We start from the raw sequence: 22,092 nt of genomic DNA, 5'->3' as shown, positions 1-22,092 counted from the left end.
TTTGCTCCTATCAAGACTTTGTTCAAACATTACTTCTCTTTAAAGGCTTCCTTGACCATATTAAAACTGTAATGTCCCTTCCTATCTACCTTTCGTATTTTATTTTTCTCCCTGGCACCACCTTTTCTAACTGTAGATTGTACTGACTTATTTTATTGTAGATCTTCATCCCAACTTCACCCCCAGAATGTAAGCTCTCTAGAGCAGGGATCTCCATCTCCTTTGTAACATGACATATCCTCAGTTCTCAGGTCAGTGCCTGGAACCATAGTAGGTGCTCAGTAAGCATTGGTTAAATGCATGATTATTTTATCTTTCTGCAAAGAACATGTCCTGCATGTGATCTTCAGAAAGCCAGTTTTCCAAAGATAGGGACTACATCTGTGACTGAAGATCTGTTTCTTTCTTAAGCTCTTTGTCACAAAGCTGGAGGAACTGCTATAAAGCACTGTCCTGTGTCTGTGTTGTGGACTGAGCATTCACTAGAGTCCCTCAAAGTCCAGTCAAACCTCTGATCTGTGCCTTTCCAGCCAACCATGTGCAAATGGAATGCTGTGCAACATTTTTATTGTTTGCTCACAGATACTCTTTTTTCTCGGTAATTACTATGCAGCTTTGCTTTCCATGAAATACTTCTTTCTGACTATTTCATTGTAAAGATGAAGCTGATGAATCATTTGTGGCAACAAAATAGTCTTCAAGATTGGCATATTGACATCTCTAGAATTTATTCTACTTTTTGGTCATTTAAAATAACTTCACATTTAAAAATAAATAATTGCTGCCCACCACAACAATACATCTATCTTTCATCAGAGGTTACAGCAATACAGCGAATTCTGGAAATGCCATTGTAGACTATAGCAACCCATACTCAGCACTTGCTGGCTGATTCTTGGGAAACAAAGCTTAACTTGAGAGGGCACAACAATAGATTTGAATAAATCTGATAAAATATCTGAGAATACAAAATTTCATTCTCCTACTTCTGATGCAAAAAAGGTAAACTTCCCATAGTTACTAACACCTCCCCCCCCCCAGTTATAAGAATAAGAAATACAAGAAAACTGTGAAAAATTTATTCACAATGTAGAAGTTGAGATGAATAAAACAGCTGGCACTGGCATCTAGCCTCTGAGTTTGAGTTATAAAAATATTCGTGAGCTCAATTTTCTATATTTTGCTATTTCATTTGGGGAATGATGAAGAGAGTCTTTTTTATAATTATAAAACATCAGACTCTGATGTCATTTATCACAATATTGTCTGGAATTCCAAAAAGATTCTGTTAGGGGTGATCTGGGTATTTCTGGACTTGACATTTGATAAAAGTTGGGTAACCGAATATCGTAGTGGTATCTTTTTCCTATATATACTCTATCATTCAAAGCATATAGTTTATCTGCAATGTCATTGCCAATTAAAATGGAAAACAGGCGAGAGATGTAACGATGCTGAGCAAAGAGCAAATATAATTTCTTTCTCCTCCAAGAAACATATCGACAATCAGTTTCTGCTGTGAGGGTTACCTAAAAACATAAGACCACAGGTAAGAAAAGATTAGGATGCAAGAAAAATTCTGCCACTGTTTTTTCTCTCCAATTTGTTTTTGACCCCCAAAATTTTAAATGAATTTCACCTTGCTTTTTTTTTAACTTTGCAATATGTTGACCCACAACTACAAAATTTGTTACTAGATATATATTTTGTAACATGAATAATCACAATGTTGTCCCCATCTCCAATTTATCTGTTTTCTAAGTCTGGGTATCTATATATTACATTTTGTTGAGGCAAGAGCTACTTGATAAAAAATAAAATAAAACTGGCTAATGTTAGAGAAAAATTTCCAATCCAGTCCTAAAAACTATATACATTTAACCACAATCCAATTTCTTTACTACAACATAAAATATACACACTTATTTTATATAAGTATATGTATTTGTATTTATATAAATGTAGACACACTGGTATACATTATACATATTAATTCACAGGAAAATAGTACACTGTAATTAATGGAACCTACTGAAATGACTATCTTTCAAAACTACCAGAAAACAGCAGCAGAGTAGTAATTGTAAATTTAGCATTTTCTTGCTGAAACTGAAATCCATCAGCATTTAAAATTTTAAAAACCAATTATTTTGAATAAGGGCAGATATATTGTTCTTGGTGTTTTTCTAAACTATCACATTGGCAGCGCTCAGTTTGTAGTCAACTCTCAATCAATTCTATTTTAATTCTCAAATAATGCAGCCATGGAAAGATGATTTCAAGAATATTTATCATGGCCTCCTACCTGTCATCTACAATACCAGTCTTCCCCTCACTGCTGGGCCTATGCAGTGACTTTAATTAGCAGGCATCACACAGAATTGAAAAATCACATATGCTGCAAAGTACCTTCCAACATTAACTCTAAATTATTCTTGCCTCATCTGCTGTTAACAGTTTGTTTTTAAACAAGCATTGTTTATCTGTTTGGAAGAGAAAGTGTTAACTATGTGGTCTAGTTATCCTTTACCTGAAAAATGCCTTCCTCTGTGGGTCTCAGTGAATCCCATTCGGGAGAATCCAGGAACTGAAAGGGGAAAATGTAATGCAGAAATTCTCCATCAACTGTCACTCTGATCCTACCAAAACACAAAGAACAGCATTTATAAAGGAAGGAGAAAGAGAATACATTTTGGGGAGGAGCAATGGGTATTTCAGATCTCTGAAGACCTTTTTGTCTTTTAGATTTTTGAAGGGCAAAATTAAGTTCATACCATGTAATAAATGGCATACCATCTTCTAAGATTCATATACTGACGTTCCTCACACAGTACTGAGGGAAATTAATTAGAAAATTCATCAAGCTTTACATTTATGATATGTGCACATTTATGTATATTTATTATAGTTCAATAAAGAGTTCCAAAGCACCCAATCAGGTTTTAAATTAAGCAGGATGACATGTAAGAACATAAAGGAGTTATACTATAAATACCCCTGCAAACTAAATATTTAAACTTTTTAATCATATTATTGTGTCCTCCCCCAAATCTTTGATTTTCAGAGTTTATTTTCTCTACGTATTCTTGAAGTGCCTGTCCCCTCACCAAATTCTAGCCAGTGGGTAACTGCTAGAATTTACTGAAAAAAATCAATAACTATAAATTTAAATTTTCTGTATTACTTAAAAAACAATGTATTATTGGACAGTCTATTTAAAATATTCTGCATGCCAACTTACGTAGTCCATTAATTTAAGCTGACATCACTCTTTTCTTGACTTTCAGTGATTAGCTTGGAAGTAAATTGAGTGGCCAGATAAATGAACACATACTTTAATTTTAAGATCCACTTCATTTGATTTCTAGGAAGAAACATTAAGCTTCTAGGTTACTTCCTGCTTCAAGTAAACAAGTGTTTCTGTCCATGATTCATGTACCAAAGACTTTCTGAAGTCTCAGTGTCTAAATTCCACCAAACATAGGCTACACAGAGATGGAGAAACACAGTGGAAAGAAATACAACTTCACACAGAGGAAAGAAATGCAAGCACCAAGAGTACAAACCTTCCTGAAACAAGCAGAGAGAGTTTATCAATGGAGGTTTTCCCCTGCATAGCATAGCAGTGCTCCTTTTCCAATGTAAGCACTTCAGAGCTCAAGGCAATTGTTCTGAAGACAGACAAAGTGATCCCCAGAGGCTGGAAAATGGAACTGTACAACACCTGGAATTCTCTTGCAAAGGTTATGCTGTGAACTTGATATGCAATATGAACAAACTGCATGAAACAGACGATAAACAGTACAAAATTCCAGGAAAATATGTCAGCTGCACAGACATCTACCCAAGCCCACACAGCAGAGCAGAGAAAGCCCAGTCCTAGCAAACTGAAGACATAGAGAAGCCCAAAGAATCCACTTCCACCCATGAAACCTACTACAAATAAAATACTGGCAAGATGATAAATTGCCCCTTCGGCTTCTTGTTTCCAGCTTGTGCAGATTGGGTGCTCATCAACTAGGTTCTTCCATAAACTTGAATTTCTTTCCATGACTGTACCACCACCTTGTTCACTTTTCAGTTGATGTTAGATGATATGTAAGTAATTAAGTCCTTTTTTTTTCCATCATCAGAGTTTTGCTTGGTCTTCACAAAACCAGAGAAAGTCTGGGCACTGGATCTGTGGCAATTAAGCGTTGGATGTGTATAGATCTTGAAAAACCAAGAATCCCATACTCATTTCTTGAAGTTCATTTGGGCTCTGGATTCAGATATATCCATAAATATTTTGCTGTTTCCTGTGCAAGAGGATAAATCATCCAATTAAGCAAGAAGGAGAACTGAGTGGTATATTTAATGAATCAACAGCATTACTTATGCAAGTTGACAACCTATTTTGTATGAAATTAGTGTATTTTAAGTACAGATGCAATCAAGTGTTAATTTAATCTCTTTAATATAAAAAGTGTAGCTTAGAGTTATGCTTAATAATAAATTTTCTACAGAAATTTTAGTTAGACACACATATTTCAAGGAACCAAAGTGCTATAACCTGCCAGTCTCCATAACAGTGGTTCAGTGTATCTTGGAAACATGTGGGATAGTGACAAAAAATGAGATTCTGAGACTGTTTCTGGACCTACTGAATCAGAGTCTGTGAAGTAGGGAGGCCAGGTGTCTACATTTTAAAGAAACTCCCCAAGTGATTCTAGTGCATCAACCCATGGTCCTTCTTTTAAGGGATACCGTCTGACAATATATTATTCACACTTGACAGATGAAGAATTGAGTCTCCATGAGCCTAAGTAATTGACCTCAGGCTACAGGGTGGTGGCTGGCAGGGCAGAACTGCAGCCTGGGTGCCTGGGTGCTGGATCCAATCATCCAACCTGTCATGGAAGAAATTTTTTTAATTAGGCACTTTAAGGAACCCTAATAAATCAATAACCACAAGAAACACATAACTAGGAGCCAAATTTTAAGAGCACATAGTAGACTGTGAAAATACTTAATGAATTAGATTGAAACTATTTGAAAAATGTAAATTCAGTACTATTTTACTGTATGAGAGCTTATTTCAGGTTAAAGGTTGCATCCACATAACTAAATAAATAATAAATGAATAATTCCTACTACTTACACACTAATTTACCAGATGGTCAAAAACGTTACCTGCTCTGTTCCACTGCATATACATTCGCTACCCTTTTAGCCATACGGTAAAAATGCTAAAATGTGACTTGAGTCAGGAGAGAATGAACCATGATGACAGAGCTGTAGGATATGTATCATTTTCCACCAGGTTTCCTAACAATAAATGGTTTTAATGTGAAGCATTCATTCATAAACTGATGTTTTTTTTAAAAAAATTGTAACAACCTCCAAAAGCCTTGAACTTTCATGCTATATTTAGTGTTTTTATTTTTGAAATAGATTTCCAGAACACCTGTTAATAAAATATCAGATATCACAGAGCTTGTCCCAGAGAAAAAAAAATTCACAAACAGAGATGAAAATGGCTTATCTGGAGTGAAAACAACAGTGTAATCATGAACAAAACTAGAAATGGAAATAAAGGAGCTGCTGTTATTGAAGTTTCTAGTTTTTCATCATGGATAGTGATTTCCTTTCCTGATGAGTAATGACTTTAAGAACACTGCCAGATGTTCTCAAAAGAGAGAGAGATTGAGACAGAAATAACTTAGACCTGCAACTTACAATCACAGTTTTATTTCCACTTAACTTGTTTTCAAACACTTTTCATTCTGTGAACCCCTAATCACTCTCCCCCCAAAATCACTGTAAGATTATGAGATTCGAAGCAAACTGGCACTCTAAATGTTCAATATCCCCCCTTTTAAACAAAATACAAAAGTCGACACAATTGGATATTAACAGAGACATTAAAAAAAATATACAGTAAGGGAGAACTATGAAATACCAGACTGCAAATGTCAGTCTCCCTGCTGTTTTACTTTTAAAATGAGGGTATTTTAAATCAATCAATTTCTCAGGATGAGAAAACATAGCCACTAAAGCCAATATTAAAGAGCATTTCTAGTAGAGCCCTGAACTTTGGTTTGAACTTCCTTAAAAATTTATAATCCTCAACAAAAAGTTAAAATGATGATAATAGAGAAAGGCCTTTTAAAATGTTTGTGGCGACTTGAGAAAGGAGCTTATGAGAATCTTCTTCCCTTAAAATCTTGATTTCGGGGATATGTTGGCACCCCTACATTCCAGGATTGTGACCCATTAAATTATGAGAGGAAATGAGCTTCTGGCCCTTTCCAGTTTGTTTCTATTTCAATAAGCTGCTCCCAAACCATCTTCCTATCTCTGATACTGTATTACTCAACACAACACACTGACTTGCCCTGATTAAATTACTCCACACCCAGCCCTTCTCCGCTTGGTATGTTTTTATTCAGTCACCAAAACAGACGTGCTTTATTAGAAGAGGAAGAAGTGACAGGGGCAGGTGACAAGCATGAATGTTCCTCTGCTACGTGGCAGCAGCAAGACAAATGTTGAACATGATTCACCAGCCAGCTGCCTGCTTTAAAGGCCTGGAGGCCCCCAAGTCATGTTTTTTGGGTAAATAAATGTTGAAATGCCAAAGTGGCACAAAGAATTTCTTCCTTAAGCAATAAAATTGATCTTCCCTGCAAGAGAAGTTAGCATAGGAGATACAAATGACAGAGTCAATATTAAGTACAAATATGTACAATAGTTCCAAGCTCCCCCACCCCCACCCTCTTTTCTCCCCTTAAATTGTCAGACTCAGAGTTAAAAAGGAATGAAGAAAAGTAAAAGGAGTTACAAGGATATGCAATGAAATGTGATGTAAACCCGGTGGCAGACTGATAAGGATTAGCTCAGAAACTGCATTTATCTGTTCAGAATGTTGACACTTATCAAGGTTGTGAGAGAGGCAGAATCTAAACCATCACTTCCAGCTAAAAATGAGAAAAGCAGGGCACAAGTTTGGCTAAGTCACTTGCTCCGGGTCAAGGAGGTAGTAAGTCACAGCAGTGGGTGGGGACACAAATCCTCCTATCCCCAGCTTCCTGCTCTCTGCAGCAGGCAATGCCTCCTTTCAAGGAATGAATCAGATATTACTGTGTTGGGAGACCAAAATGGGATATTCTTCCAGAATCAGTTTGCCAGGAAAATAAAAGTCTTAACAGTGGATATGTAGGCCCTGCTATATCTGCTTGTATTACTCAATCCATACTTAGAATAGTTCCTGGGACAAGGAAAGCCACCCACGAAATAATTTGTTGAATTATTATTCAACATTGACTAACGTTCTCTCCTAGACTCTGAAATTCTTAAGGGCAGCAAGTGCAAAGACAAATGTTTTTGTATTTCTGAACCCTGGCACTAAATGAATGTTGTTTGAATACATTGGTATAGAAGTGCACATACTCTGCCTTCTCTATCCCACCTTCTACCCAATTTAACGGATGGTCTAACCATCTCCTGTCACCTAGAGGCACAGAAGTGGGGAGGATCCCAACATCCAAGACAGTTTGGCCAAAGACAGTGAGGGGTTGGGCATTGCTTTTTGCTTTTTTTAAAACATCTGACACATCTCCAAATTCACAGAGGAATCCTTTTGTCTTATTACAACCTTGAGCTCCTTAAGATTTCCTTAAAAACGAAAACAACCCTGGTAGCTTGTGGCATTGAGTGACTCTTGGTTGCCAGGCAACTCAGAAGTTCAAAATTCCACCAATACTCTACTCATTAATTGGAAGCACATGCCAACTTTGGTATGTGTTCCATATGCTCAATTCCTGTTTCCTTAAGCTAGCTTTCTCTACTTCTCCTCAAGAGGCTACATTTCCTCAGCAACTTCTATGTGCCAGTCACAGTTAAAAAATGATCTCATTTAATCTTCACAATTCCATGAGGAAGGTCCTATTATCTTCATTTTACAGATGAGAATATTCAAACTCAGAAAAGGTAAGTAAATTGTTCAAGGTCCATTGTTAATAGGTGAAGGAACTAAGATTCCATCTAAGTTTATTGACACCAAAGCTTGTAGTTTATACCACATCATTTCACTTCCATGTGCCAGATTTTAGGCAATGTAGCAACAAAACTAACTGGCACTAAAGGATATACTGAAATTCCTGAACTTAGCGCAAAAACTACCATGTTCTTATGGATTTGACTCTAAAGACGTGTTACACAAAACTTAAAAGAAATTCACTATGTTTATTAAGTAAAGTGGTTTAACAATAATCAGTAAGATATATACTTTCACTGAAATTATCCTCTGAAAAGATTTTATTAGCACATTGGACTTTTTGTTTCTTGCCATGATGACACACTGCACACATTAAAGATGAGAATTTACTGTGTCTGCCAACCAACTACCCATAGTTTAAAAAAAACTATTTTGAGACCTGAGTTCCTCAAAAATTTTGATGAGTATTAATACTTCATTGGCAACCACTTCTTTTCTTATTATATTTCTTTAGTTATACAGACTCCTTGTTATTGGCTAACAGTACAAATACAAGAATGTATTTTTAAAGCATGTCTTAAGATTGAGGTCAACGAGAAGGGCAGTGTGTGCCCTCTCAGGACAAGACCGGATGCAAGACTGACCTGGCTCCCACAGTTAACTCCCTGGGCCAATTTACTCCTTTGAAATAAGGAGGTTAGACCTCATCACTAGGGGATACATGAATGGTCCTTCCAGCAACCAAACAGCCAACATCAACTAGTGAAGCAGGGTATAAGGAAATCAACCAGGAGCGCTGCATGTCCCATCCAAAAGAGAAGGTAATTCTTCAGCACCAGCTGATTGTAGCAAGCCCACTGTTGCCAAATTATCTGATTTTTCAAGAGAAACGAGAAATCCAGATGTTATGGGAACCCTCCTGATTCGAAAATGCTTGCAGCTAAATAATATTTTTACAAACCTCCATGTAAGAGCCAATGCTGAGCAGGCCAAACTTCAGAGGCCAGATGTGGCCACAGGCTGCCAGTCTGAAACCTTGAGAACTCAGAGCTGCTAAGTTCCATATTAGGTCAAATGAACCTATTCTACACTGACCACATGTACATCTTTTTATGTCAGCCTTCCCTTTCCCAACAAAATTTCTTTATTGGAAATAACTTTTCCCCATAGTGCAGTTAGAATCTTCATCTTTAACTTCCTTTCCTATTTGACCAAGCGTTGGTCAAGGAGGGTACACCACGGCCGGTGAGGTTGCCAAGATTCCATTTAAATTTGAAAACAAATACAAAGAATAGAAAACAAAGCTTTGACCCCAGAACAAACTCCAAACAAAATTTTAAGGTGTTTTGTTTATCTCTTTTTTCTGAGTTGATTAAATTTCCTCTTTATAATAGAGGAGGCAGGGCGCTATCTATCATTCATGCACTGTAGCTTCCAGAACAATTATAATGCAACAGGCACTTGGAACTTGAATTTTAACACCACCCCTCCCCCCATCTTGGAAGGAGAATAAAGATAATAATAAAATATGCCATTTGTTGAGTACTCATTCTGTCAGATCCTTCATAAAGTAACTCTGTCATTTCATAGCTATGAGAACACTGGGAGTGGGAGGAGGGGTGGGTTTTTTTTTTCTCCTCTTTAAGAAAGCTTTGGCCAAGTTAGAATCCAAATCTCCTCATTCTTAGACCTACTGGTGTGTATATCATGCTACATCTTCACTTATGAATCAGACACATTTTTAGTCACTTAGACAATCACAGTGAATGCACAGAAAACACAGGAGAAATCAAAATAGAAGAGATATATATATGTGTGTGTGTGTGTGTGTGTATATATATATGAATAATTACAAGCCAATGGAAAAGTAATTGGTGTCCTTGAAGTAGAGAATCACAATACGGAAGAAGAAAAGCATTCATAATGGAAGAAAATTATCCTGAAATTAGGATCAGTTCAATCTGCCAATAGAAAGAACACACCAAGTTCCGTGAAAAATTGAATCAGAACTTAAGCCAAGACATAATCTAGCTAAGTTACTAAACCTAAAGAATAGAAAGAATACTCTTTGGGACTCTAGTCAGAAAAACAAATCAACTGCATGCAGGAAAATTTGGGGACTTGTTTTAGACATTTCCACAGCCAAATCAAATGCCAGAAACTAATAGATCAAGAGCTATGTAATTCTGAGAAAAGGAAACTGCACCCAAAAAGGTTACAACCATTCAAACAGTAATTCAGGTACAGAAAAAAAGATATGGGCATTCTCAGACATAGAAGGGTATAGGAAATGAACCCTTCTTGGGGAAAAAAAAAACAAAAAGCAAAAAACAAAAAAAACACATGATGAAAAAAAAAAGAAGACAAATCAAAATTTAAAAGTGAATACTTGAGAGGCCAAGGATAAAGAACCAGTGATCAGCAGTGATTCTCCTTAGTCATAAAACTAGGACTAAATAATATCCAAAATGAGGTTTATGAGGCAATGTGCAAATGTTATAGATCTTCACAACATAAAAATATAAATATAGGAAAAAACTTGGAGCACGAGTGAAGTGAAACTACAGGAAGTATAGTATAAAAGTGCCAATATCTTATCTCTCATAACAGAGTCACTGTCTAAATTTAAATATGTTTTGAATAACCTGATCTTGAGATGTATTCATAATCTTTTCTCTTAATCTGGATGACTTTTTTAGGACCTGATATTTCTCAGGATAAAGAAGTACTGATGTCAAGTTTGGCAATTTCTTAATTTCAGTACAATTTCTTCTTCCTCCGTTAAATATCATAAAATTAAAAAAATATATATATCCCTAGCATTATCCTAGTTTTAGGAAAGCATTTCTATCTTTTATCTAGCAACTATTCCTCTATCTGTATAAATAAATAAAGACATAGAATCCTCTTCATTTAATGTTAAGGATGGTTATTTCTGGATGGTGGGATCCTCTTTTTACTTTTTTTCTTTGTATACATCTGCATTGTTTATGTTCTTTTTTTTAAAATTCAGTTTTATTGAGATATATTCACATACCATACAGTCATTCATGGTGTACAATCAACTGTTCGCAGTCCCATCATATAGTCATGCATTCATCACCCCAATCTATTTTTGAATATTTTCCTTACACCAGAAAGAAACAGAATAAGAATAAAAAATAAAAGTAAAAAAGAACACCAAATCATTCCCTCCATCCCACCCTATTTTTCATTTAGTTTTTGTCCCCATTTTTCCACTCATCCATCCATTCACTGGATAAAGGGAGTGTGATCCACAAGGTTTTCACAATCACACTCACCCCTTGTAATCTACATTGTTATACAATCATCTTCAAGAGTAAAGGCTACTGGGTTGGAGTTTGATAGTTTCAGGTATTTACTTCTAGCTATTCCAATACATTAAAACCTAAAAGGTGTCATCTATATAGTGTGTAAGAATGTCCACCCGAGTGACCTCTCAACTCCATTTGAAATCTTGTAGCCACTGAAGCTTTATTTTTTTTCATTTCGCATCCCCCTTTTGATCAAGATGTTCTCAATCCCACCATGCTGGGTCCAGACTCATCCCCGGGAATCATATCCTGAATTGCCGGGGAGATTCACACCCCTGGGAGTCAGGTCCCACGTAGTGGGGAGGGTAGTGAGATCACCTGCCAAGGTGGCTTAGTTAGAGAGAGAGGGCCACATGTGAGCAACAAAGAGGCACTCAGGGACAGACTCTTAGGCACAATTATAAGCAGGTTAGCCTCTCCTTTGCAGTAATGACCTTCATAGGGGCCAGACCCAAGACAGAGGGCTCAGCATATCAAGCCATTAGTCCCCAACGTTTGTGAGAAAATCAGCAACAATCAGGTGAGGAAGTCCAACACCTCTGCATCCTCCCCAGCTCTTTAGGGGGGCCCCAAATATATATTTTTATTCTCTGCCCAAATTACTTTGGAATGTGTTGCTATTTCACTCTAACCTATATAGACCCATATAGCTCACTTTCTATTCAAAGTTCCATGTAATTGTGGTGTTTGAACAAACTGACTGTAGAACTTATACTGTTTGGAAAATATAGATCCTACACCAAATAAACATCTCTTCCCTTGGTCTCACATGGAAGTTGAAGTTTTAACACACAGTCAGTTTCAACTTTTACCCTTTCGCCTGATTTACCCTAGTCTTAACCAGATCTGCTTCATTCATACCTCTAACTGAAGTTTGGGCTCTTTTTCAGCCTTTTTTTTTTTTTTTTAACAGTTGCTGTATGCGTTAATACTGACATTCATATTGTCTATGTTCTTTTAAATGATTTTATAAAACCAGCTGATTCTTATTTTAGTTTGAAAATTTTTAAATACAAAATTATCAAAGAATATAATGAAAATCCATGAACCCAACAACCAGTTCAAATGACACTGTCATATTTTCTTTAGGTCTTCTTTTTATAATAAAAGAAATAAAACATACCACACACACAAAATTGAAGATCACCATAAACTGTTCTCCAATACCATTTCTCACCCATCAACCTCCCATTTATAATTTGTGTGTTTACTTCCAGTCCATATTTATGTATTCATTAATCAAAAGAAAAAAACCACACACATTAAAATGAAATGCCAGATTAGAAATGTCTCACAATTTTTTTTTAGAATCATACTTAAAAATTTTTTCTGATGAGTAATTTTAAACATATACAAAAGTAGAGACAATGGTTATCTAATAAATATCCATATACCCATTGCCCAGATTCAATATTAATCAAGATTTTGCCACACGGTATTTTTGAATTAAAGCACAATCTGTAACCTATTGTCCCACCTACAGTTTGTTCAGTCAATAGGCAAACACCTTCCAAGGAAGATTAGCTATGTTCTTACTACATGCCAGGCACTAGGTCTTACAAACACTGACCCACTTAGGAGTCATAGCAATTGTGCAATTTCAGTATTCTCAGCATTGTTTAGAGTGGAAAATGAGGCTCAAGCAGATTAAAATTCTTCTGTAGGGTCAGCAAGTTTCTGGATCTCCCACCCCCACCCCACCCCCAGTCCTGATGCTCCCAACCCCCCAACTCTCCCATCTTCCTCCCTCCAATTTCAGGGTGTTTCAGAGCCACTGGAGGTTACTATTACTTCTGTTGAAGAACACAAAATGAGAAGGTGTCATTTTAAATCACTCTGAATTACTCCCTGGATTCTCTCAGTTGGAGGAGGTCCTGGCATTTGTTTAATTTAAAAAACTATCTCTTGTAACTTTCACTTCAAAACATTTTCCTGTAACTACTTAGATAAAAGGGAGATACATTTTCCATTTTCCTTTTAAAAATTTAAATAATGATTCCATATACTCTTCCATTAACTGGAGATAAATTCACATAATCCCAGCTGATTTACAACCACAATTACAAAAACCGATCTAAATGACAACCCGCAGGCTTGTATATCTATCATGATATTTTCCAAAGCAGTTTTGAAACTTATCTGCCATGTTGCTTCTGTGTTGCTATACTCATGTACTATAGTAAATACTCCCTAACTATTCTTGATCTTTCCAGGAAACTGCTTCAAAATAAGCAGATGTGAATGCTCCAATCATATCTTATGGTTAGTCAGTCTTATGGTAAAAAGATGGGGATACTGGGTTTCCCACGACACATTTTTACTTAATAGCACAGAATGTCTCCATTTAGAAGCACAGGATGCACAATGATTCAGCTTTTTTGAGAGACCGATATGATTAAAGAAACTTAATCATCAAATGTTTCCCAGTTTAAATGTATAAAATTTTTAGGACAGGTAATATCTTACTCTACATCAATTAATATTTGCATTCTAAATTCTTCAAGAGAGAATACAGACTCTCAGGGCAGGAGAAAGCCTTAGAGATCATCTGGCATCAGCCTGACCACTTCATTCTGCAAATGTGTAAAATGAGATCAGATTTCAGTTAATATTTTCTCTTCTGTGTAGTTCTTGATTGGTTTCCTAATGCCACACAGAACTGATTCCGGAATTAAAAATAAGAGAAAAAATAGCCACCAAACCTTAGTACGAGCAGGCAGCAATAACTTAAGACTGTCATGAAACAACTGCAGGTTGCAGGCTTGCAAATTCAAAATACCTAAGTACAAGAGTTAGAGTGAAAAGTCACATTCTAGAAGTTTATTATATCAAATTATTTTAAAAAGTGGGCTTCTACTTATACGTTTCCATTTATTATTTACATGTAGTACTTTTCACTTTTTGCAAATGTCTCCTAGCTAAAACAATTATTGCCATAGTCCTCTTACTGTATTTCAATTAGTGTCTTTAATCTTTTCCTAAGATACAGACTTTCAAAACTTATGCCACTGTAATCGACTTTGGTGACGGAGTAAGTAGGTGGCTTTCAAATATTTTTCTCTTTCTCTCCCTCTGTTCCTTTCTCTCTCTTTTTTGCAGGGTGGTCTCCAAAGGTGGAAAACAGGTCCCGGCGACCTTTGATGAAGTGGGAAACCCGGACAGCTTGCTTCCCACACAGTGTGAGAACACTGGCCCCAGTCAGTCCCTTTGATTACAGACAGGGAAAGGAAACTCCCAGACGTGGCATTTCCCCAAAGCGATGCATAAGATTAACTGCCAGAGCCCCTCGGACCACCGTTTCCCTCTCGCGAATCCGGCCTTTCCCTCTGGGCTCTAAGGTGCCTTGGTCAAGAGTGGAATGGGGGTGGACTTGGTCCCGATCACACGGAGTCCTCGGACCTGTGCGAGAAGATCTGGAAGGAAGATTCACAGGAGGCCTCTAGGGCACATGACACGCGTCCTCAGGGGCCAGAACGGGCGCAGCCCGCAGCCGCCGACCCCAACCCCGCCGAGCTGCAAGCGGTGCGGCTGAGAGCCCAGGGCGTGCAGTTGGCGTGAGCGGGCGCTCCGGGGGTCGGAGGCCTGGCAGCCCCCAACCCCGGCCGGTCGGAGAGAATCCGCGCGGGGAAAGTTGTCCGAAGCGGCCGCGAGGTGCGAGAGTGCGGACAGCTCCGGGAAAGCCGCGGCCGCGGCGCCCCCTGGGTTCCCCTCCTTACCTTTTTTCTCCCGCCAGCGCGGAGCTCCAGCCTGGCGCGGGAGGAAGTTCCCCTGCCGAGAGCGCGGGGTTCGCCTCGCCGGCGCGTAAGCCCTGGTCCCCGGCTCACGCGCTCTTTACCTGCCAACCGGCCGGCGCGCGCCCCGCGCCCGGGCTCAGCGCCACAGCAGGCGGCTCCGGAGCGGCGCGGGAGGGGGCCGGGCACGGGCACGCGCCCCGGGCATAGCGGGGCGGGCTGGGGCGGCCGCTCCGCCTCGGCCAGCGTAGACCTAACACCCGGGTGCAGATGGCGCGGTCGCGGGCTTGCAGGACTGGAGGTAAACGAAGTGGGGGCTGCGGACCAAAGTTTGCAAAGACGTCTTTCCCGATGTGTTCTTTGCTCGCGGTTATAAAATAAACCTAGTGTTCGCTACTTTACTAGGCAGGAATCTCTTCCAACCAACGCTTACATGTAATCGAAATCAAGACTGTTTTAGGAAATAAACGGCAAGGAAAGAGCGATAGAGTTGACAACTGTAATGAAAAGCATCTGTGTCTACCCCCGCCCATCGCCCCCAACATAAACAAAATGTAGAGAAATAACCAGAGAATATTTGAGCTTATAGGATAGAGAAGGGTTAATACCTTTATTTAAACCAATGAATATCTCAAAAAACACACATAAAAAACAAATGGATAGTGGGCATAGACAATCATAAAAAGAAAAAAATAAAAAAGGAAGTTTGTCGGTAATAAGCAATGCATGCAATTTAAGGCAGTAATGAAAGTTATTTTTTTTTTCCGATGAAATTAGCAAAGTTTTGTTTTGTTGGCCAAACTATCTGTTGGTTGGTGAGGGGTCAGTGAATCGCACACCTTATTCATGTATTTCCATGTTCTCTCCTCTGTCGGCACCCTCCCTTTCATTTTATATAATAACCATGTCGGTAACAATAATTCCAAGAACAAACCTTTATTGAGTAAGCAACGTTTCTTTTGATCCCCAGAGCAATTTGGAAAACAATGAATCTAGACAAATGAAAAAGTAACCTGGATTGAAGTTGATGTTGGATTGAAGGTCAAAGATCCTGGAATTGCTACAACTCATAAGTGGCTAGAAACCACAAATGGTTTCCCAGCAAAATCTCAGGTCTTCATTCTGGGGTATTACTGAAATGTTGGAGATCCAGTGTGAAGTGGATGCTGTCTGTAGTGTATACATATAGGTTTCAAATTAGCTAGGGAAGTGAAAAGGTCATGAATTTTTATGTCAGGTATATTCTAGGTTTAGATTTTACTGCTTATTTAGTATTTTAAATTAAAAAATGTTAAGGATTACATTCAAAGTTATTTTAAAAAGGAAAAAAAAAATCTCAGAGTTAATGAAGATACGCTCATATGGAGACAGGTTCTAAGGTAGCCCATGACCCCCACCTCCCGGCATTCACACATTTGTGGACTCCCCTCCCTTTGAATGTGGGTGGGACATGTGTCTTGCTTCTAAGGCATACAATATACATTATAAAAGACTGTCTTCCCAGAATACTCCTTCTGGAGACTCTTCTTGCTGGCTTGATGAAGTAAGTAGTCATGTTGGGGAAGTCCACGTAGCAAGAAACCATGGGTGGCCTCTATTTGCTGTGGGTGGCCTCGGGAAGCTGAAGGGACCTCCAGTCAACAGCCAGCAAGAAGCCAAGGGCCTCAGGCCTACAATCACAAGGAAATTAATTTTCTTAACAATCCGAGTGACCCTGGAAGTAGATTCTTTCCCAGTCAAGCCTGAAGATGAAAATGTGGACCAGACGACTCCTTGATTGCAGCTTTGTGAAAGCCTAAGCAGAGGACCCAGTTAAGCTGTGCCTGAACTCCCAACCCACCAAAATTGTGACATAATAAATGTGTGCTATCTTAAGCCACTAAGTTTCTGGTAACTTGCATGTGTTGTTCAGATATTCAACGTTTCAGTACATAGAGTGTAATCCATTCTTTGATAGGTTTTGCATTTAATGTTGCTGTCCTGTTGCATTCTGATTTTTCTTTTTTGCTCCTTCACTTGCATTTCCTCACCTTGATCTTCATTGCAGAGGCTCCATGACACAAAAAGTCTGATGAAAAGGTCCTCACAGATCAGCCAGAGGTCTAGGGCTCCCTGGGACTTCCAGCTGCGTTTCTGCTTCAAAGACTGTGAGTCTGGGCTCCACTCTCCTCCCTTCAGGTCCATGGGATGTTTTCTTGGCTAAAACTGCTGTGGCTGGACAGAAACACAGTCAACTCAATGTATACAACTCAAGTGCACTGCAAAGTGAGGCATATTTGTGGTAAAGAACTAGGAGCAGGTTAAGTACTAAACCATGCCTTTCCATATCCACTTAGCTTGGTAAAGCTTTAATCCAAGACTTCTGTGATGTTCTTTTGTCCTTCCCCTTGAGTACTTGCTTGCCAATTGCCCCTACTTCTGGATACAAATCCAGTCTGGTTTGCTTACCCTCTTCCTTCCTTCTTTCTTTTCCCTGCTTCCTTCATTTTTTAATGCCTCTTTAAATCTCCCTGGTTCTCTTTCTTTGTATTTTTCATTTTCTTTTTACTACTATAATTTTTTAATTATACAAGTAATACATGAATAAAATCTCATAAACTAATACGTACTCTGTGTGGCATCTAATTATATGTGTCATTCTGCAGTTATCTTCTTCAGACAACAAAATAGCTTGGCGTTCTTTTCATATTAATATATGTGGTATAAACTGCAAAATGTTATTTTATTAGTATATAACTATGTATCCAAAGGAATTTGGGTTGTTTCCAATATTTTGATATTACAAACAAAGGCTCTGTGCCTGACTCCTTGGGCCCATGTGCAATCATTTCCCTAGGCTATACACCCAAAAGTGGGGCTCTGCATATGTCCATTTTAATTTTATTAGTCGCTGCCAAATTGTTCTCCAAAGTGGATGTGACCGTTTACACTGATACCTGGTGTGTAAGGGAGTGCTCCTTTCTGCGTTCTCATTTCTGCACAACTCCCACTGACACTTGATACTATTAAACTTCTAAATTGTTTGCCAAACTGATATGCTTTCTCACTGTTTCCTTCCATTTTCTTTTTCTCTTTCTCTAGTTCTCTCTCATATTTCTTTCCTCCTCTCTCTTTTCCCCTTTTTTGCTTCCTCCTTATTCTACTACCTTTCTCTCTTTTCCCCTGACTCTTGTTCTCTCTCCCTCTCTCTCAGGATCTTTTGCTCTTTTGCTTCATCATCCTCTTTTGCTTTTTTTAAAAAAGTTTATATCCTGTTTTATTACTTAGTAAAGGCCATGAAAATATCTGTGTCAGCAAATACACATTTACAAAATCATTGCCAATGGCTGCAGTGTATTCCACATTGCTGTCCCATCCACATTTTTAATGAGATAATATTCACATAACATAAAATTAACCATTTTAAACTATACACTTCAGTGGCTTTAATTACATTCACAATGTTTTGTAATAATCACCACTATCTAGTTCCAAAACATTTTCATCACCCAAAAGGAAACCCCAGATCCATTAAGTCATCACTCCCCATTTCCCATTCTTCCCAGCCTGGCAACCGCTAATCTGCTTCCTGTCCCTATGGCTTTACCTATTCTGAACATTTTGTATAAATGGAATCATAGAATATGTGACATTCTGTGTCTGGCCTTGGCATAATGTTTTCAAGGTACATCCATATTGGACCATAGATCAGAACTTCGGTTTTTTTTTTTTTTTTTTTTTTTTTTGGTTGAATAGTAGTCTATGATATGGATATATCACATTTTATTTATCCATACGTCAGTTGATGGACTTTGGGGTTGTTTTCACATTTGGGCTCTTGCGAATAGTGCTGCTATGAACATTTATTTGGGTACAAATTTTTGTTTCAGTACTTGTTTTCAAATCTTTCGGGTATATATCTAGGAGTGGAATTGCTGAGTCGTATGGTAATTCTATGTTTAAGCACTTGTAAAGCGGCCTTACTCTACTCCAGGGTGAAAACTTGCAGTTCAACCACAGCCAAACTTTGAGGCCCCTTGAGGCCAGAACTAAATGACTGTGTCAATGCTGCCATTTATGGGACTTGGGAAAAGCTTGATTTTCCTGGTTTGGCAGCTCATTCCAAAACCCAAATTCCAAAGGAAATATACTTGGGAATGAAAGCAGGTTAATTGTTAAATATCTTCTACCCCACATCTCACACTTTTAAATCTGATTCCTGACTGACCTGGAATAGTTCTTTAAACCATGGTAACAGTGAATGGGACATGCCTAATTTTCTACCTTATAGGTAATAATTGGAATTGAGACACACTGGAAAGAGGAAAAAAAGCATTATGCAAATAGTAAGTCCTCTGTTAGGACTTGATAAGATTTTAATTTAAAAAGCACATATTACAATTCAGTAGCCTTTAAGGATTTTTAAATCACAAATTATCTCTTAGCTCTAGAGAGGAGAATTAATGTTCAGAGTTAGAAGAGAGATGGAAAGTCACTGATAAAATATAAACATAAACCAACTAAAATGAAGAGGAAACAAGAGAATAGAAATGTAGATTCCTCTGTGAGGACTTTAAGATTTTTATTAATTATTTTTTCTACATTATATTCCAAATGCCATGTTACTAAGAAATTGTAGCTATGGTCACACAAAATTGAAACCTTTTTCTTTTAGATGTGTTGGTCCTTTTTATTATACCTTTCATGACACTATGTAGAATATTTGTATCAGCATCATCTTTAACAGTTACAGAAGTAAAAATTGCAGCACTCAAAAGTACAGTGGATCTTTACAGAAAGTGCTGCTGAAGTACGAACTCCAAACAGTTCCGAGATTAGACTGCTAATTTTCCCATTGGTTTTGAAGTTTAAGTGTGGTGGGCCATTGTTTATTTTCACATTAGCAGACCCTGGGGGGCCTTACTGATTTAGAGGCTTATCATTCATGCTAGTTTTTTCTTATTCTCCTTAGATTTTAATATCAACCACACTGCTGAGGGCTATAATTAAAATGATCTAAAGGATTTTGATGCTAGATAGTTTTTTTTTTCCTTTTTTTGGTAGGGTGAGGAAAGTATCACATTCCTTAAAGGTGCCACACTGGATTGGCCCTAGAAATAATCCTCATTTTCTCTCCAGAATTACTTTTATTAAGCAAGATAAAGCAAATTAAGCTTAGCATGATGTCTGGCACATATGACATTTCATCAGTATTGTTGTTATTAATATTATCCATGTAATGGACTATTATATATCTCAGTTTTGTCAGGAAAATATATGTATAATAAATATATGATCTTTGATGTTAGAAGTGATGTTTATCTATGTTTATCTTATTTTTTACACTTTTCTGTTTTTTCCTTTTTTTTTTTTAACATTGAATGATATTGTATACATAATTAGAAAAAAGTACTGAAAACCCCCTTTATAAATAAATAAAGCATCATGACTTTATTGCTGACCAGGCAATTTGAGTACCTGGTCTCTTCACAGGTCTATTTACCCAGAGGGGATGGGCTGTTTGGGCTGCTACAGGTAGGTGGCTCCAGCCTTTAGGTGCCTTTCACCTGTATCCACCGACCAGCAAATTTTGAGTCTCTAAGTTCCCTCCGGGCCCTTCCTCCAGGCCTGGAGGATAGGCGGGGACACTTGGCGTGTGGGTGGCAGTGTCCTTTATTTCTCTAAAGCTGATTGCTTCAGTTATGTCTTATGAGCCTTGCCTGTGAAGCTGATGTGTCATTCAGGCGCCTTCCTGGCAGCCGGGCAAGAAATGCCTGTCAAAGAGTCATTTTTCCTGTGAATTGACTCTTTGGGTCTCATTTCTCCATTATTAAATGAGAGGAAGACAATAACGTCTGGTCACCCTTTATAGAGGTGTTCCAGGAATCAGTGGAGTGGTATCTGTAAACAGCCTCTGGCAAAATCCTCTCCCACTCTACCCCATGTGAAGTCTAGGGGTGGATTCCTAGAATCGTGAGATGCAACGGAGTCTCAAGAGGCTGCACATCCAGCTCCATCTTCAAGCAGGCGGCAATCAAGGCAGGAAGACAGCCTGGGCCAATTCTTCCTCGGCTTCCTTGCATAACTTATTTATGGCTATAAAACCCAGCAGAGTCAGTAATGCCCTTTCTATTCCTCTCTAAATCTTTCCACTCGTAAACCAAACCCCTCCTGGGACTACTTTCAAACTAGTTCCTTAGTCTTGTCTGGACTCTGTCCAATTTCTTGTATTCAGTTGAAGTTGAGCTCTAAACTCAACGGCTCCCTCCAGTAAGACACTAAACAGCCTTGACTAGACCAAAGGGCAATTTGTATCCCTCAATACCATGTAACAGTAATTCTAGGCAGAGGGAACAGGTTGTAGAGAGGAAATACAGGCTCCCTTGCCCAAGAGAACTGAGATCACCATTCTGCTCCTCAGTCTGCCTGATGTTGGCCGCGAGCAAGCCCTCACCTTTTGTTTTGCCTCAGTCCTTCCTATGTAATACTTTATTAAGTCTTTGTGAGGAGTAAATGACGAAAATGCACATAAAGGGCTTGGTTTATGTTGTACATATTTTTCAAACAAAAAGTTCTTAAATACAAGCCAACTACTTCATCTGGTGTCCAAAAGAAATGAGATCTGTTCCAAAGCTAGAGAAAAAAGTGTCTGTAGTGGACTTACCGAAAATCAGAGCTCTCTTATGCTCTAAGGGCAATCTGAAGGATTTTCAAGGGCAATTTTGACCATCCTTTATTTGTGCCTTAAAATGCTGACTGTAGAACCTGACTCCATGATAAGATCCAACTTCTCGGAGTGAAAATTTACCTTACATTTTCATTGTTCTCAGGAGTTTACAAAGCAGTTTCTATAACCCATTTTTTTTAAGCTTAGTGCTTCTGAAACCATTGCCCTGAAGATAAGTAACTTAGCATTTATAGTCCTCAAGGAGGGATAACCTGATTTAGAAATATCTCTTTCAATCCGTGGAAATCCCTATGAAATAGGGGACGAAAAAGCCTTATCTATGAGCAGTGTTTGAAGTAGTCAAGGCATATGAGATTAAAGGTACATCCCCAGATTTTTAGG

General features: G+C 38.2%; 1 protein-coding gene across 1 annotated transcript; it reads right to left on the bottom strand.

The window, feature by feature from the left end:
- Positions 1-726: 726 nt before the first annotated feature.
- On the bottom strand, positions 727-15,148 carry POPDC3 (popeye domain containing 3). The gene is made up of 4 exons (XM_037844084.1): positions 15,030-15,148; positions 3,567-4,298; positions 2,531-2,639; positions 727-1,529 (listed from the first exon to the last, which is right to left on the bottom strand). Exons 2-4 carry the CDS (start codon positions 4,049-4,051, stop codon positions 1,248-1,250), a joined length of 876 nt encoding a protein of 291 aa, XP_037700012.1. The 5' UTR covers positions 4,052-4,298; positions 15,030-15,148; the 3' UTR covers positions 727-1,247.
- Between the last annotated feature and the right edge of the window lie 6,944 nt (positions 15,149-22,092).

Source organism: Choloepus didactylus, chromosome 7, assembly GCF_015220235.1.
Source record: "Choloepus didactylus isolate mChoDid1 chromosome 7, mChoDid1.pri, whole genome shotgun sequence".
Taxonomy (NCBI): Eukaryota; Metazoa; Chordata; class Mammalia; order Pilosa; family Megalonychidae; genus Choloepus; species Choloepus didactylus.
This window is presented reverse-complemented; position numbering and strand designations above follow the sequence as displayed.